Source organism: Acyrthosiphon pisum, chromosome A2, assembly GCF_005508785.2.
Source record: "Acyrthosiphon pisum isolate AL4f chromosome A2, pea_aphid_22Mar2018_4r6ur, whole genome shotgun sequence".
Lineage (NCBI taxonomy): Eukaryota > Metazoa > Arthropoda > Insecta > Hemiptera > Aphididae > Acyrthosiphon > Acyrthosiphon pisum.
The window spans coordinates 104608014-104622266 of NC_042495.1; the positions used below are offsets into that span (position 1 = coordinate 104608014).

Sequence of the window (14253 nt, forward strand, 5' to 3'; positions counted from 1 at the left end):
GATTTTTAATATTTTCAAAATGTCATTGTAACAATATAGTAGGAGCCGTGTATTAAATTTCAAGTATTTTTACTCAACAAATAAAGTTTTATTGACATTTATAAAAAAAAACTAATTAAATTGGAAACTGAAATTGTCCGTAAACAGCTCAAAACAAATTAAAATATTTTGAAAATTTTATTATGTATAGAAAATGGAAATATAAATAACCAGTGAAAAAATTTATGTAGCTACGGTAAATTTGTTTTAAAGTTACACCAAAAACCAAAATCGATTTTCTTGAAAACAGCTTTTGCGTAAAAATTCCCGTTTTTCCTTCATTTTTCTTTTGTTTTTCACGGCGCTTTTGAAAACTATTGGAAATTTCAAATTTTGATCTCCCGAATGCACCAACTAGATTCACTTTCCCATTAATTAAGGTACTGTTGAAGAAAATTGAAGCAGTTTTACTGCCCCAAACCGTGATGACAGACACAAAAAAAAATAAAAAAATAAAAAAAAACACACATCATTGTAAAATCAATACATTCATCGTTCCACTCAGAATCCAAAATATTTATACGAAGTGGTTCCAGTCAGACAGTTCCTGAGTTCATATATATGTTACGGTCAAATTGTACAATCGTTAGTTGTAGTACAATGCCTAATTGCAATGGTCAATGTGAAAAATTGTATACATTGCCCGGGCATTTTCCAGCATGACCTAAAACACAGTGCGCAATTACAATTAAAAATATATAAATATGAATGTTAATAAAAATTATTGAAATGTTAATTAAACTAATTTTTTTTTCCATCTATAAAAACAGATAAAAACAGTTTTTGTTTATAATTTAGAAATACACAGTTTTTCGTTTTGTCTCTCAGCATTTATTTCATGAGTGGTCTTTATAGAATTCAAGGTGGTTTCTAAATGTTCATCAGATTTCTTTCATGTTTAATACTTTCTGGTAGAGAAGTAGATTTCAGACCTATTTTTGCCCGTGAACCAAACATAGCCTCATAAGGAAAACACTTACTAGTTCCCGGATAGGATAATAGTGACGAATCTTCGCCTCACATACCCGTGTTCCTCAACCAACCTTAACCACCCTACAAAAATGCTAATGGCTATATAGAAGCCAATGCTTGTAAGATCCATAAAAAAATAAATTTAAAATATTAATTTTAATATTATAAAATATATTATAGTTGATAAAAGCTACGAGTTTATTCCAGTGGTATATCATTAGGCTGTCTGACATTGACATTTCGTTGCGTACTCACGCCACTCATTGTCACAACATTTTAAATATTATATCGTCCACGATAATAATACTAAACGTATATATATTATATAACAATACGTTATCGTGTATTTAGTAGTACTTACCTATTTCATATCGTAAAATATTAAACAGTTCACAGTCGTTCGTTCAACTCTTGTATAAGTACCACGATTCCGATTCGTTACGTTTCGTTTTACGTTTTTTTTTTTTTTTTAAACTTTAACAATCAGATGTTATTATTGTAATTATTATTTTTTGACGACCGGCAAACGCGGTAAACAGTACTTAATACATTTCATTTACGAGCGGACGATATCCATTTTACATTATCCATTACCCGTAATAAAATATATACAATGCAAAAGACCGGGCCACGCGTTGATTTAGCGCGTTTGTTGTAAACAACATACAGCTGAATAATACTACGATCGTATTACACCTACCTAGTAATAATAAAAGAAAATGTCAGAATCTTTCATCCGAACAATCATCACCATCGTATTCGACCGAACGACGGAAGCAGCATAGATCCTCGAGTATTGGCCGGTGTCGGTGGTTGTGTGGTTTTCTTTATTTTGTTCGTCAACGTTGAAAGGTACCGTATATTATATACCTACGTACATTATTGTAACAATACTGTACTTAATGTGTGCGCTCAAAATTCGTTTTTCGATAAAAAATATTATTAATAATAATAATAATAATAATAATAATAATTATAAAAATGTGTTATAATAGTTCATACTTTAATCGTTTGAAGGCTATTGTGTTTCTATTTTATAAATCGATTGGCCAATAGCCGCCATTGCTGCAGTAAGCAGCTATTATAGTTGTAATCAGTGGCGTATATAGGGGGGATGCCTCCTAGGCCAGGGCCCATAATGAAATTGCAGGTTCAATCAAACCATTGCATGTATATTTACACTGTTTACAGTTTTTCACCATGATTAAGTTAGCGGCTAACTTGCTAACTTAGCCGGTTGATTAAAATCGTTTTTAAGGAACCAACAAGGAAATGTTATATTTTCAGTACTTGCTTTGATGACTTATTGACTTTGATGTTAAATTCATAGTAAGATAACATTAAAATATATAAATGACACTGTCAATATTTTTAAAAAAAGAACCAAAAAATTAATTTTACATAGTAATTATAAAATTGAATTGCGCAATTTATATTTGTACTGTATATAATGTCATAATTATAACCACCCAGATCCCTAAAAAATGTATAATTATGGCCATGTTAGTCGTGCTATGCTCGTCTAGTGATAACTGATAAATTGGCCCATAGTGAATATAATTCGTATATAGGTACGCCACTGGTTGTAATCGTATAGTATAGATAGGTACATCGACAGATTGACACACACACGCACATATTATTCATAATATATAATACATTTAGGTATATGTTCCCGGCTCCCGACGCTGTTCAGACGACATGCATGCCAAGTCAAATTACAATCTGTACAATTTACTGACTGGGGCCGTTACAATATTTGAAGAGCAGCCATTGCATGCAGGCATCGTAGGATTTTGTCTGAAAAGTTTAAAATAACGAACGAGAAGAACTAACGTTAGAAGAGCGATGAGAGAGACGTATAACTGTTACCTACACGACCGAACAGCCGAACAGGACGAAGTGCAACAGACATCTGAATATATACTTTATATTAAAACGTTTTAAAAATCCCAGCGAACAAGATATAGGTACTGTAGTTGAAAATCGAAGCATTGTTTCGACCATTAAATTATCGTGTACACAAACACAAATAATAATAATAATAATAATAATAAAACACACCATAAAACTATAATTCATCGGGAGATCAGAATCTAAAATATATAGATAGGTATTTACCAAATACTTGTATTATTTAATTTTGTCTAACTCAAAAAGTTATAAATGTGACTAATTTGTAGTACCTTCTTGAAAAATAATGCATACATAATATTATATTTATTGAATATATAATATTGAACAATTGTTCATCCTTGAGTATAATGATAATTGCAGGCTAATATATTTGTAGGTTCATGTACCATTCAATTTGTACTAAATATGCATAAAAACTTAATATAAATGGCACATATTTTATAAGAATATTATAATTTTATTTTATTTTATATATTATTTTTTTCCAGAGAAATTGTGATAAAGTATGCAAAGAATTATATTCGATTATGCAGTATTTCTACTGCTGATTGCGTTGTCATTCGCAGTATTCATTTATAGTAAAATAACCGGCCCTAAAGAACAGACGAAAGCGAACTATGTGTTCGCGTCCAAAGGGTCGGTTTCGATGGGAGCGATGCTCCTATCCATTACACGTGGATTTCTGGGTGTCAAAGTCTTCCTCGGTAAATATATATTTTCGTTCATAAGTACCACCTTTAGTCTTAAGTTTTTTTTTTATTATTACTTATTATTTAAAGGCATTATATCTGCATGGTTATTAGCCTGTTTTTACTGTAGGGGGTATGGTTGGTTCAAAATACGTGTCTGTGTGGCTAACTAAAACCTGGGTGGTCACCCATCCGGGAACTAGTGACACCGGCTGATGCTTGGTCTCAGAACACGTTGACGACTGACACCAAACACCGCGCCACTCCAGGTCACATTCTTGAGTTTTATCTGATAATATTAAAGTTAATTGTTATTTTCATAATATTAAGTACATACAGGTTATTTCATCATTATACTATCTACCTACATAATATTATTAATTATTATAAATTATAATACTATAACAGATACCTTCATAAACGTTCAAATTTCACGTTAAAATAAACCTAGTGTATTATTCATACAAATATTATACATTTAGCTATATAAAAAAATTATTGAACAATTTTCGTTGACATTTTTCCATACTACAGGGCCTAAAATTAACATATTTTGCTACTCCACACCAAAATATTTTAAAATAATGAACATATACCTAGTACATGCCGCATATAACTTCATTGCATGATTATTTTTGCTATTTATTAATAATTTGTTATAATAAATAAATCAATGTAAGACAATCTTCTATAAAAGTCATTGATACATAAAGGTATATGGCTAAACCTTTTAAAATTAAAAACGAAATAATTTGGCTTAATATAATTACCTATTAAATTTTAAGCTGTCCTGAATATGGTGTAGTCGGTATTATTTTTAATGTTAAGGATTTTAAATAAATACAATATGCTAATTCGTAATTTTCAATCATCAATATTCAATATTAATTAAGTTTTATGATAATATGTTATTCCACTAATTTCCCAGTTATCCACGAAATACTATAACAATATAATTTATTAAATAAATAGTTGATCTTTAAAATCTATTTATCTTTTATAAGACTGATCAATTTATGTTATTTTAATATATTAATTAAAACATTTTGTTTTTTACAGGGTATCCATCCGAATTTTACTATAGAGGAAGCGGTATGTGGGAAACCCTGTACGGAATGTGCCTAGCATTCCCGTTGGTTTTATATTTTTTCATACCGGTATATTTCAATCTCGGAATTACTTCGGTTTATCAGGTGAGTTTTAGCTCGCCGTATGAAGCTTAAAATATTATAAAACGTAATATTTAAACGATTGTTTGGAGATACCAACAAATACAACTTTTTTAAATATTTATATAGTACCTATATTTTAGTCTAAATAATTACTAAATAATTATTTACTGTTATCATAAAATACAAATTACATTACTCTTGAAGTGGCTGTCTATAAAACTATACGCATATTAAATTATTATTATTATATTCGTCATATCGTACCAATATGTATTTACAAATTCTTATTTTTGCCTATTTATAGTACTTAGATATGCGATTCAAATCAAGACTTGTGAGGAGGCTGGCGTCTGCTACATACTTTCTTAGAAGTATACAGAACCTTGGCGTAACAGTTTTCACACCGTGCGTCGCCTTAAAAACTGTGATGGGATTGCCTTATTGGTTTTCAATCATCTTAATTACATCGATTGCCATTGTTTTCACAGTATTGGTGAGAACAATTTTAATATTATGACTAAATAACTCATTTTTAATCTAACACCATACCAAACAAATTATAAAACATATATTGTTGTAGTTTCATTATGCATATCATTATGATATCATAAGGACCGTAAATCGTTTGCACATCACTATGGTTCGTTTTGATCTTTTTTGTATGTCATTTGCACGACGTTCAATTTTTTAGTTTTACATCGTTTGTGATGCGTCATTCCACTTACGTCAAATATCAGAGTACATAATATTTAAAAATAGAACTAGAATACGTTAGGAGTATTCAAAAGCGCAGGTTGATTACTAACTTACAGAAAATTTGAAATTTGTAGTATTCAGTTTTCAAATATTGAGTAGGTATGACTATTTAAAAATATAAATATTGTATATTGTGACAGGATTAAACGACTGAAGTGTACAGGTGACCAATAACCACGAATAACCATAGATTTTTACCACAATATTAATATATTATGTATATTATATTATATTATGTTTGTGATTTATGAGTTTATGACTATTATTTACAATTTAATATTATATTGGCCAATTAATTTTTAATTTTATATAAGTACCTAAACTTGTTATAGTTTGTGTGAATCGTAACAATATTGTCAAATGTTTAACTTCATTCAGAATATATATAATATATATATATATATATAGATCTCGTAATATTTAATGTACAGTTTATGTAGGTACTTTTCAATAGGTATATTTTAGTGTATCGTTCTATTGTCGATAAGTTGAAGAGCAAACGATAATCGGCCACTTATGTACAAACGAATTACAATTTTTTGGCACAGATAAACATACGATACGTATACGTTATAGACTTATAGTTATACACGAGTAATTCAAATTGATTTAGCACATCATATAGCCATAAATGTAAGCTACCTATTGTGAATTATGAATATAAATTACCTATAATTATTTTATAGTTAATTATCATACTATGATAATATAACTTATAAAATGCATAATCTTAATTTTATAAAGGTGGGCGAATGGGTGTCGCTCTGCAGTACAGTAGGGTGCAAGTAGGTCACTGTAATGAATTGTGTTAAATTTTAATTCAATGATTTAATATCATTGTATAAGAAAAACGATTCTGAGCGGAGACGGTTTGTCAGTCTAGATATTTTATATTTTGTTATTATTTATTTTATTATGTAAGTTGAATTATTATTAAAATATTATAATTTTTTATCCGTTTCTATGGTGATAAACAAAGTGTTAGAAATTAAAATCCCATTATTAGCGTTTTTTCGTAATTTTCCAATGATTTTACCCGTGGCATTAAATAACTATTGAGAAAATCGAAAAATTACCCCCAAAGTACCATCTTGATCCAATTTGCTAAAAGATAAGGTGTTATATGTTGAAATCGAAACTCTTCTTCTGGAAAAAATTTTGTATACAGGATATAAAAAGAATAAAAAATAAATAAAAAATAAAAAATAAATAAACACCATTGTAAAAACAATAGCTTCCTCGCTCCACTCAGAATCTAAAATTGGAAACTGAAAATGTCCGTAAATAGTTTAAAACAAAACAATACTTTTTGAAAATTTTACTGCTCTGTTAGTTATTTTTTTTACTTGTTAAATGGATAAACGAATATTTTATATAATTCCAAAAGTATTGATATAAAAATATTATTTTATTTTTTTATTTCAAGTTCGACCATCGGTGTGGGGGGAAGTTTCCTCCTTAGGAATTTTTAAATACATGTATACTGAAATATAAATTTTACTATAACTAATATTAGATTATAAGTAATTTTTATCTTGCCCTGGATGAGGTTTTATTCTGCGGGATACTACATTATCGTTACATATGCAGGCAACAGTTCAAATTAAAAAATGATATATTACAATATATTTTGTACTGAGTCAATATTTTGAATTCTGCGATCGTTATTTTAGGGAGGTCTGAGGTCAGCTATCCTTGCAGACGCCGTACAGAGTTTAGTGATGATCGGTTGCAGCATAATGATCATTATTCACGGATTCTTTATAGCTAAAGGTCCGCTGAATGTGTTCGAAGTGACCAAGGAACGAGACAGACTGGACTTTTTCAAGTATGTGTAGATAACCAATCACCTGGATCCATAAGACAGGTGTGTGACGATCAGCTTTTTGTATTATTTCAGTTTCAACATGGACCCCACGCTTCGTGTATCGACGGTGTCCGCCACTCTTGGTCAGCTGTTCATGACGCTTTCGATGTTCGGATGCCAACAAAATCTTGTTCAACGCTATTTTAGTATGGACTCTCAGAAACAAGTTGAAAAGTAATTAAATGCGAACAGTTTTATATTCGAAATGGCAGCCATATGTTTATGTTTGGTCAAGGCATTTCTTCAAATTCGTAACGTTTGCCTAGGGCTTTGTGGCTAACCATACCGTTGACGATATTCCTCTTCAGTCTATCGTGGATTGTCGGTATGGTGATATTCACGGTGTACGCTGATTGCGATCCTCGAGCACTTGGATACATATCGGAGATCGACGAGATCATACCTTTTTACATTGAAGACAGATTTTACTTTTTGCCGGGTTTCATGGGCCTCGTATTGGCCACCTTATTCAACAGTGGACTCAGGTAAATCAATTAAATTTGTCTTAATGTTACTTATGCTTACCTATTATATTTCTCCCTACGTGTCCAATAACGGAACTTTGATTTACAGTATAGTGTCCAATTTAAATTCAATCTCCACTGTTGCTTGGGAAGATTTTGTCTCACAAATACCAATATTCAAAGGTACCAGTGAAAAGAACCAATTGTGGTGCATTAAAATCATAAGTAAGTCATAAATCTGTTGTTCTATTTAACCTTAAAATTGTTTAGTAAAAAATCTACCATTAGGTAGCTAACCAAAAATACATTTTACAATAATTTAAAATAAAGCAATAATTATATATACCTATCGGCATATTAATATTAATTTGCTTTTAGGTGTAGTTACTGGTTTTATAGTTATGGGTGTTGCGTTTATTGTCGCACAATCTTCAGGTGTTATTGATGCTTCTCAGCTAATGACGTCCGCAACTAGTGGACCTCTTTTAGGAGTTTTTGTTTTAGCTATGTTTTTCCCATCGACGAATTGGAAAGTGAGTACATGAGATATTTTATTGACTAATTTTGTATTCAAACAAAATAAAAAGATATATAAGTTATGTCAATATAATTTATAATATTTGCTTAAATAGAGTATAAATACAATTTTATATGGTCATAAGTTATGACTCATAACATTTATAAGCATTTCATACAATTTTTTAGTACATATATAATACGTAGGTAGGGAAATTTAAAATAAAGATACACAATTCTTGAAATCGATCAATTTAAAAATGTTAAATTATTCCATTAAACAAAGACAATAACCATCAATCTTAACCCTAAACAATCTCGGTCATTATCACAATATTGCGTTTTAAAAAAAATATGTAGGTACCTACATGTTAGTAGGTATGCAATAATTATTCAGACGAAATTGTGCCTTTACAATGATCGTAACATTTAAGCAACATGTTCTTACGTATTTAAACTACTTTTGCACCTATAGTTTAATTCAAACTTATATAGGTCAAAAGATTACTTTAATTTTTGGTTAAGCAAAATTATGTAATGAACTCAACAATAATTTAGGTGTACATTCACGGTGTTTAGAGATAGTAGTGATAGTATGATATAGTTTATAATATAAGTAAATTATTGTTTCCACTCTTAACAAGTAATACTCTAATAAAATATTATGTTTGTTCTAATATTATATGTCAATCAAATCGAGAGTATACATTTTTAACTAAAATCGGTAAATACATAGGTATATTATTGCATTGTATAATTAGGTGTACAATGTACATTATCGACGCAGTTTATATATTTTATTTTTAATAATTCTGAATTAATATATATTTTTTATTCAAACAGGGCGCTGCGGCCGGTATAATATCTAGTCACTTGGTGACCCTGTTTATTGTTCTTGGATCGTTATCTATCGCCAAAGAACCTAATTATCTGCCAGTGTCCACTGAAGGGTGTACGAATACGACGTTCTCGCCATACATCGAACCGATTTTTGATATACAGTATAACCAATACAAAATGAGCTTTATGAACAAAACCCACGACGACATTTCCAGTGTCCTGTCGATGCCTAAAGTCGAATCGTCCTCTACAGAGTACGCATAACTGTAATATTATACAAACTACCAAACATAAACACTGTTGTGATAATTTTTTTGATCCGAGAGTTGGACGTTGATATAACATTGCATATTATATTATAATCTAAATCATATATAAGCAACGATAATAATAATTATTAATCCTGCTGGCGTGTTAAAATTTAAAATCTTTATTTTTCAGCGATATACTGACAATGTTGTACTCGATAACTTATATGTACTACTCATTATTGGGCACATTTGTAACAGTTTTCGTCGGAGTCATAGTCAGCTACATGACAGGTAAAAACAAAACAGATACCAATAATTACATTCAGATCAATTGAAATGTACGATTTATTGGTGATTGCACATTTCGTAAACCATACCGTTGGTGATTGTCCTTACATTATATTTATACTTATAACTCATTTTATTGAAAGCAAAACATATATTACCTAAGTTATTCTATAATATTATTACCTATCAAATATGTTTCCTTGATTGTTGTCTATGGTATTTTTATGTTTCTAGAACCACTAAATTAGATCTGAAACAAACAAAGTTTTATATTAAAAAAATTAAAACTGATAATAATTTTAACTTGTGAGTTGTGACATTATAATAATATAGTAATTTGTTTAACCTGATACAAAATATCTAGCCCATTACAATGTAATGAGTAAAACGAATAATCATCTTACCTATTGAATTTATGGTAATATTATAATATTACAAGAATTACAAACCAAGACGAAATATACAGCTTCATATTAAAATGATAGATCGATCTTAAATTGTATTTAGGTTTCTATCTACGTTTGAATTAAATATCTAAAAGGTATAATATTATAATATAATTGACACTTCTGAAATTTAAATTTGTGACATTATTTAATCTTGTATTATAACTGTATATAGCTAAAATATAAACGTAACTAAATAATTGTTAATCTTCATTAATTATGAATTATAGTACCTAGGTAGTTCTAATGGTTACCTGTAAGGGATAAATAGATATTGGGTTTATTTTCTACTTACTACCTATAGTTACCTACTTATAAAGTGAAATATTAAACTTACACGTCTAAATATCTTTTATTATTACGCTGGTATTTGTATTAAATAAATACCAATATGTAATCTTAAAAATGTTTTGATTTAAATAATCTGTTAAATTTGGATGTTATTGAGTATTATATATAATAATGATATATGTGTTTACAAATAGTAAAAATTGTTTGAGAGGAAGCAGGAGTGAGGAATTTATTATTCAAAATTATTATTATTGGTATGCAGTAGACTAATGACATAGTGATAATCCGCATCTATGTTTACCTCAATAGGTATTATGTATAATACGGTGATTCTTAGATTTTTAAATTTAATGATACTGCAATTTGTTTGAAAGTGTTGAGCTTTACCTATAAGGGCTTAAAAGATTTTTTCTAAAATACATTTTTTCATATAAATTAATATTCTAATTCTTCAAGTCGACATACCGAAGTCAAGTTAACGAAATACCTAAGCACTTAATCACCATAGCATTTGAACTATTTATATTGGAAATTATAACTATTATTTCAAGTTACTGAATATAATGATATAATAAGGATATTGATTATTTTTTTTTTATATAATTACGAATCATGAATAATAAGGGAAAATAACGATTAGACCTTTTATTTAAACAAATATCTTGTCTATATCTTTAATAACCTATACATAATATTAGCTAATGAATTATGATAAACCAGTTTTGGTTTTGATTTTAATCCTATATTTCATAATTATAATATATATAATCATTATTCTATGCTATTTTTTAGACCTCAGCGTGTATTGTAAATATTAACCGTGTCTTACCTATAATGTTAAAATTAACTGTTTCACAATTTCAGCCATACGGACTCGTGATGGCGTACAATATCATCCACTTGGTTATGAACCCATACTATAGATTTTAAGACCAACCTTGTAAAAACATGGCTACATGCCAATGTTTTTCTTTAGTTGTATTTTTTTTTATATAGTGATAAATATTTTTTTATTTATTTCGTTTTTATTTCACGAGAAGGTTAGGTTAGGTTGAAACGTGTGAAACGTCGATCGTAGTACGGGCTCGGCGGTCTGAGTTCGCTAAGTGTTTTATTTATGTTTGTTTTATAATTTAATAAAAGTGTTTCCGACCAGTAAAACCCGAGTTGAGTATTATTTCTAAGTCTTCTTTGTCCTTACCTTTGAATATTGGAACAGTGCTCAGACCCACATACCTATAGTCAATGAGGTTTATTAAAAACTGAACAGTGCTCTGGTTGTGGCGTCCTAATAGTCATTCCAATTTAGGAAACGGACGTAAGATCGACTAAACGCGTACCATCGTACCTCAAAAGCATAGGGGTGACTAGACTTCATCCGCAGGGGCAGCCTAACTAATGACCGGCGCCACCTAACCTACCCAAAAATGTCCCATTACCCCCTGGTCCCTAATAATTGGGCGGAGAGGGGGTAGACACACTAATTTAACATTTATAATATAGTTAAAAGTAATATTCAAGTTATTAAAATCTATTTACAATTAATAGTATACAGTATTCTGTATTTTTATACAGTATTCTGTATTTTAAGTACCTACCTTTAAATTTAACTCCAAAAATATTAATATTTATATTATTCATCTATACAAGTATTTTCATTCTATAAAATTAATAATATTGTAACTTGTTGAATCAAAAAGGTAAAATATAAAATACCTATCTAATAAAATAAACACTTATACTATTACCATGCATGAAGCAGGGTCATCAGGATCATCTTCGTTTTCATTATTATCAACATTAATTTTGTTTTCATTATTTAATTTTAAGAAGACTTTTATATTTTGACAAGATTTAGCAATTTGAGCCGATTTAACTTTTTTGCGATCTCGTTCTCCAGCGGCTCCTCCTTTTTTTTCTTTTAAAAATATCCATTCTCTCAATATCCAGTCTCAAATATATTTGATCAATCCATATATGTTGTTGTGACAATACATATAAGCATAATGATAATTGATTTTGTAATTTGTACCATTGATCATAATAATTCAACCATTATCAATATAACAAAGTATCTTGTCGGCTCTATATCAACAAGAATTTTGTCAATCTAACATAGAATTTTATCCCTATGAATGTGATTTTTTTTGAGTATACAGAAAAAACTAAAAAGTCAAAATCGAGAACAATAACTAGAATTAGTGATTATAGTTTAACAGTCATGCACTCATGTGTATCTGGTCCGCGTGTTTGAGAATTGTGACTAGTGAGTTAATGAAAAATAATACAACAGTCGAGAATAATAATACATGTCAACATCCAATATTAGATGCGATTATGCGAACCGTACCGTCGTCTGTATTTATAGACTAGGGTATTCCGAAAACTGGTGGGGTCGTCACCACCACTCCGTGCTTGCATACTGTAATTATTTGTTTTCAATAGTTATAAAAATAATTCATATTTCTTAAAATATGTACCAGTTGGCTGTTTCCCGCATAATATTATTATCAGGATTTGTGATAGAATCATAAATCAATTCGAAAATGCAATATAATATTATTATTAGAACTAAATAAACAATGCACGACATTTTTTTTTCTAAATAAAAGTTGTAAGCCGCTTATATTTAAAACTTGGTTGACCGGCGCCTTTCGAAAATTGCAGGGGCAGCCCAAGCACCCTAGGCACCCACCGTAGACACGCTTATGCTCAAAAGCCAACAGTGCATTCATCTGTATTTATTCTAGAGATAGTCATTAGCTTAGAGTGTACGGAGGTAAGGCATATAGTTGGTTCACCGCGTATTATCCAATACGGGTGATACCACAATAATAAATTCAATGACAAACGTATTCATGCTCTAATTAGTCTAATTTACTTATTCAAGCTAAATATGAGTATACGACATAAGTAGAATAATAAACTACATAAAAACTAAAAATCCACATAATTTGTCTATTAAAGTAACAATAAGTAAGTACAATATTAGTATTATTATGAATTTATGTATATAAATGTTTAAATAAGAAGGATTAGTCCAACGGATCTGATAGAAATATTTTAATTTCTGGTTTTCTTTTTTAATTTTAAACTGGTATCCGCTGTCTTCGGAGGTTCCAGTTTTGGGGGTATGTAGTTCAATTTTCTGGTCCTTATATAACATAATTTCCGTTCGCTTCCAGTGCTTGAGGCTGAACGAAGGACAGAAACATAACATTTTTTGGTAGTTAATAAATATACAATTTATTGTGATTCCTTACATAATATTTTTGTGTTTTCATAAATTCCTAGTTGAATCATTATAAAAACTAAATTGTTCATACCTATAAACGCCATGCGGACGTGTGGTGGTATTTTAATAAATTATTTGGTGCAGTACTATAATTCGGAAATTCTTCCAAAACTAAAAGAATATTATTAGTAAAAGGATGGTATCAATGTATACAAAGCACGGCTACCAGGCTATAGATATATTTATAGCCATGATACAAACTAAGTTAATAGTATTGTAATATATTAATAGAAAATTTATTCATAGTACATATAGTGCAGATAATTTTTTATTTTTTTCAAAATGTTATTATAGGTTTCTGTTCAAACTTTAATGGTAAATAAAATATTACCATGACCTCTTTGACAATAATTATTTATATATTTTTACTCTGGTTTATACAGCTTAGATACTGTATAGTTACACACATTCAATGTTCAGATAATTTTATCCAATTTTAAATAAACTGTT

General features: G+C 29.4%; 1 protein-coding gene across 4 annotated transcripts; it reads left to right on the forward strand.

The window, feature by feature from the left end:
- Positions 1–1405: 1405 nt before the first annotated feature.
- Positions 1406–11664, forward strand: LOC100160776 (sodium-coupled monocarboxylate transporter 2). Of its 4 annotated transcripts, XM_008182820.3 has the most exons (13): positions 1406–1863; positions 2677–2981; positions 3417–3632; positions 4677–4810; positions 5094–5282; positions 7219–7373; positions 7446–7586; positions 7679–7897; positions 7986–8101; positions 8255–8409; positions 9236–9486; positions 9674–9774; positions 11373–11664. In XM_008182820.3, the coding sequence occupies exons 3-13, from the start codon at positions 3434–3436 to the stop codon at positions 11429–11431; spliced, it is 1719 nt and encodes a 572-aa protein (XP_008181042.1). In that variant the 5' UTR covers positions 1406–1863; positions 2677–2981; positions 3417–3433; the 3' UTR covers positions 11432–11664. The 4 variants fall into 4 exon arrangements, with proteins under 4 accessions (XP_008181042.1, XP_016658290.1, XP_029345205.1 ...); XM_016802801.2 differs by lacking the exon at positions 2677–2981; XM_029489345.1 differs by lacking the exons at positions 1406–1863; positions 2677–2981 and adding an exon at positions 3748–3886 and having other exon boundaries at positions 3522–3632.
- The last annotated feature ends 2589 nt before the right edge of the window (positions 11665–14253 follow it).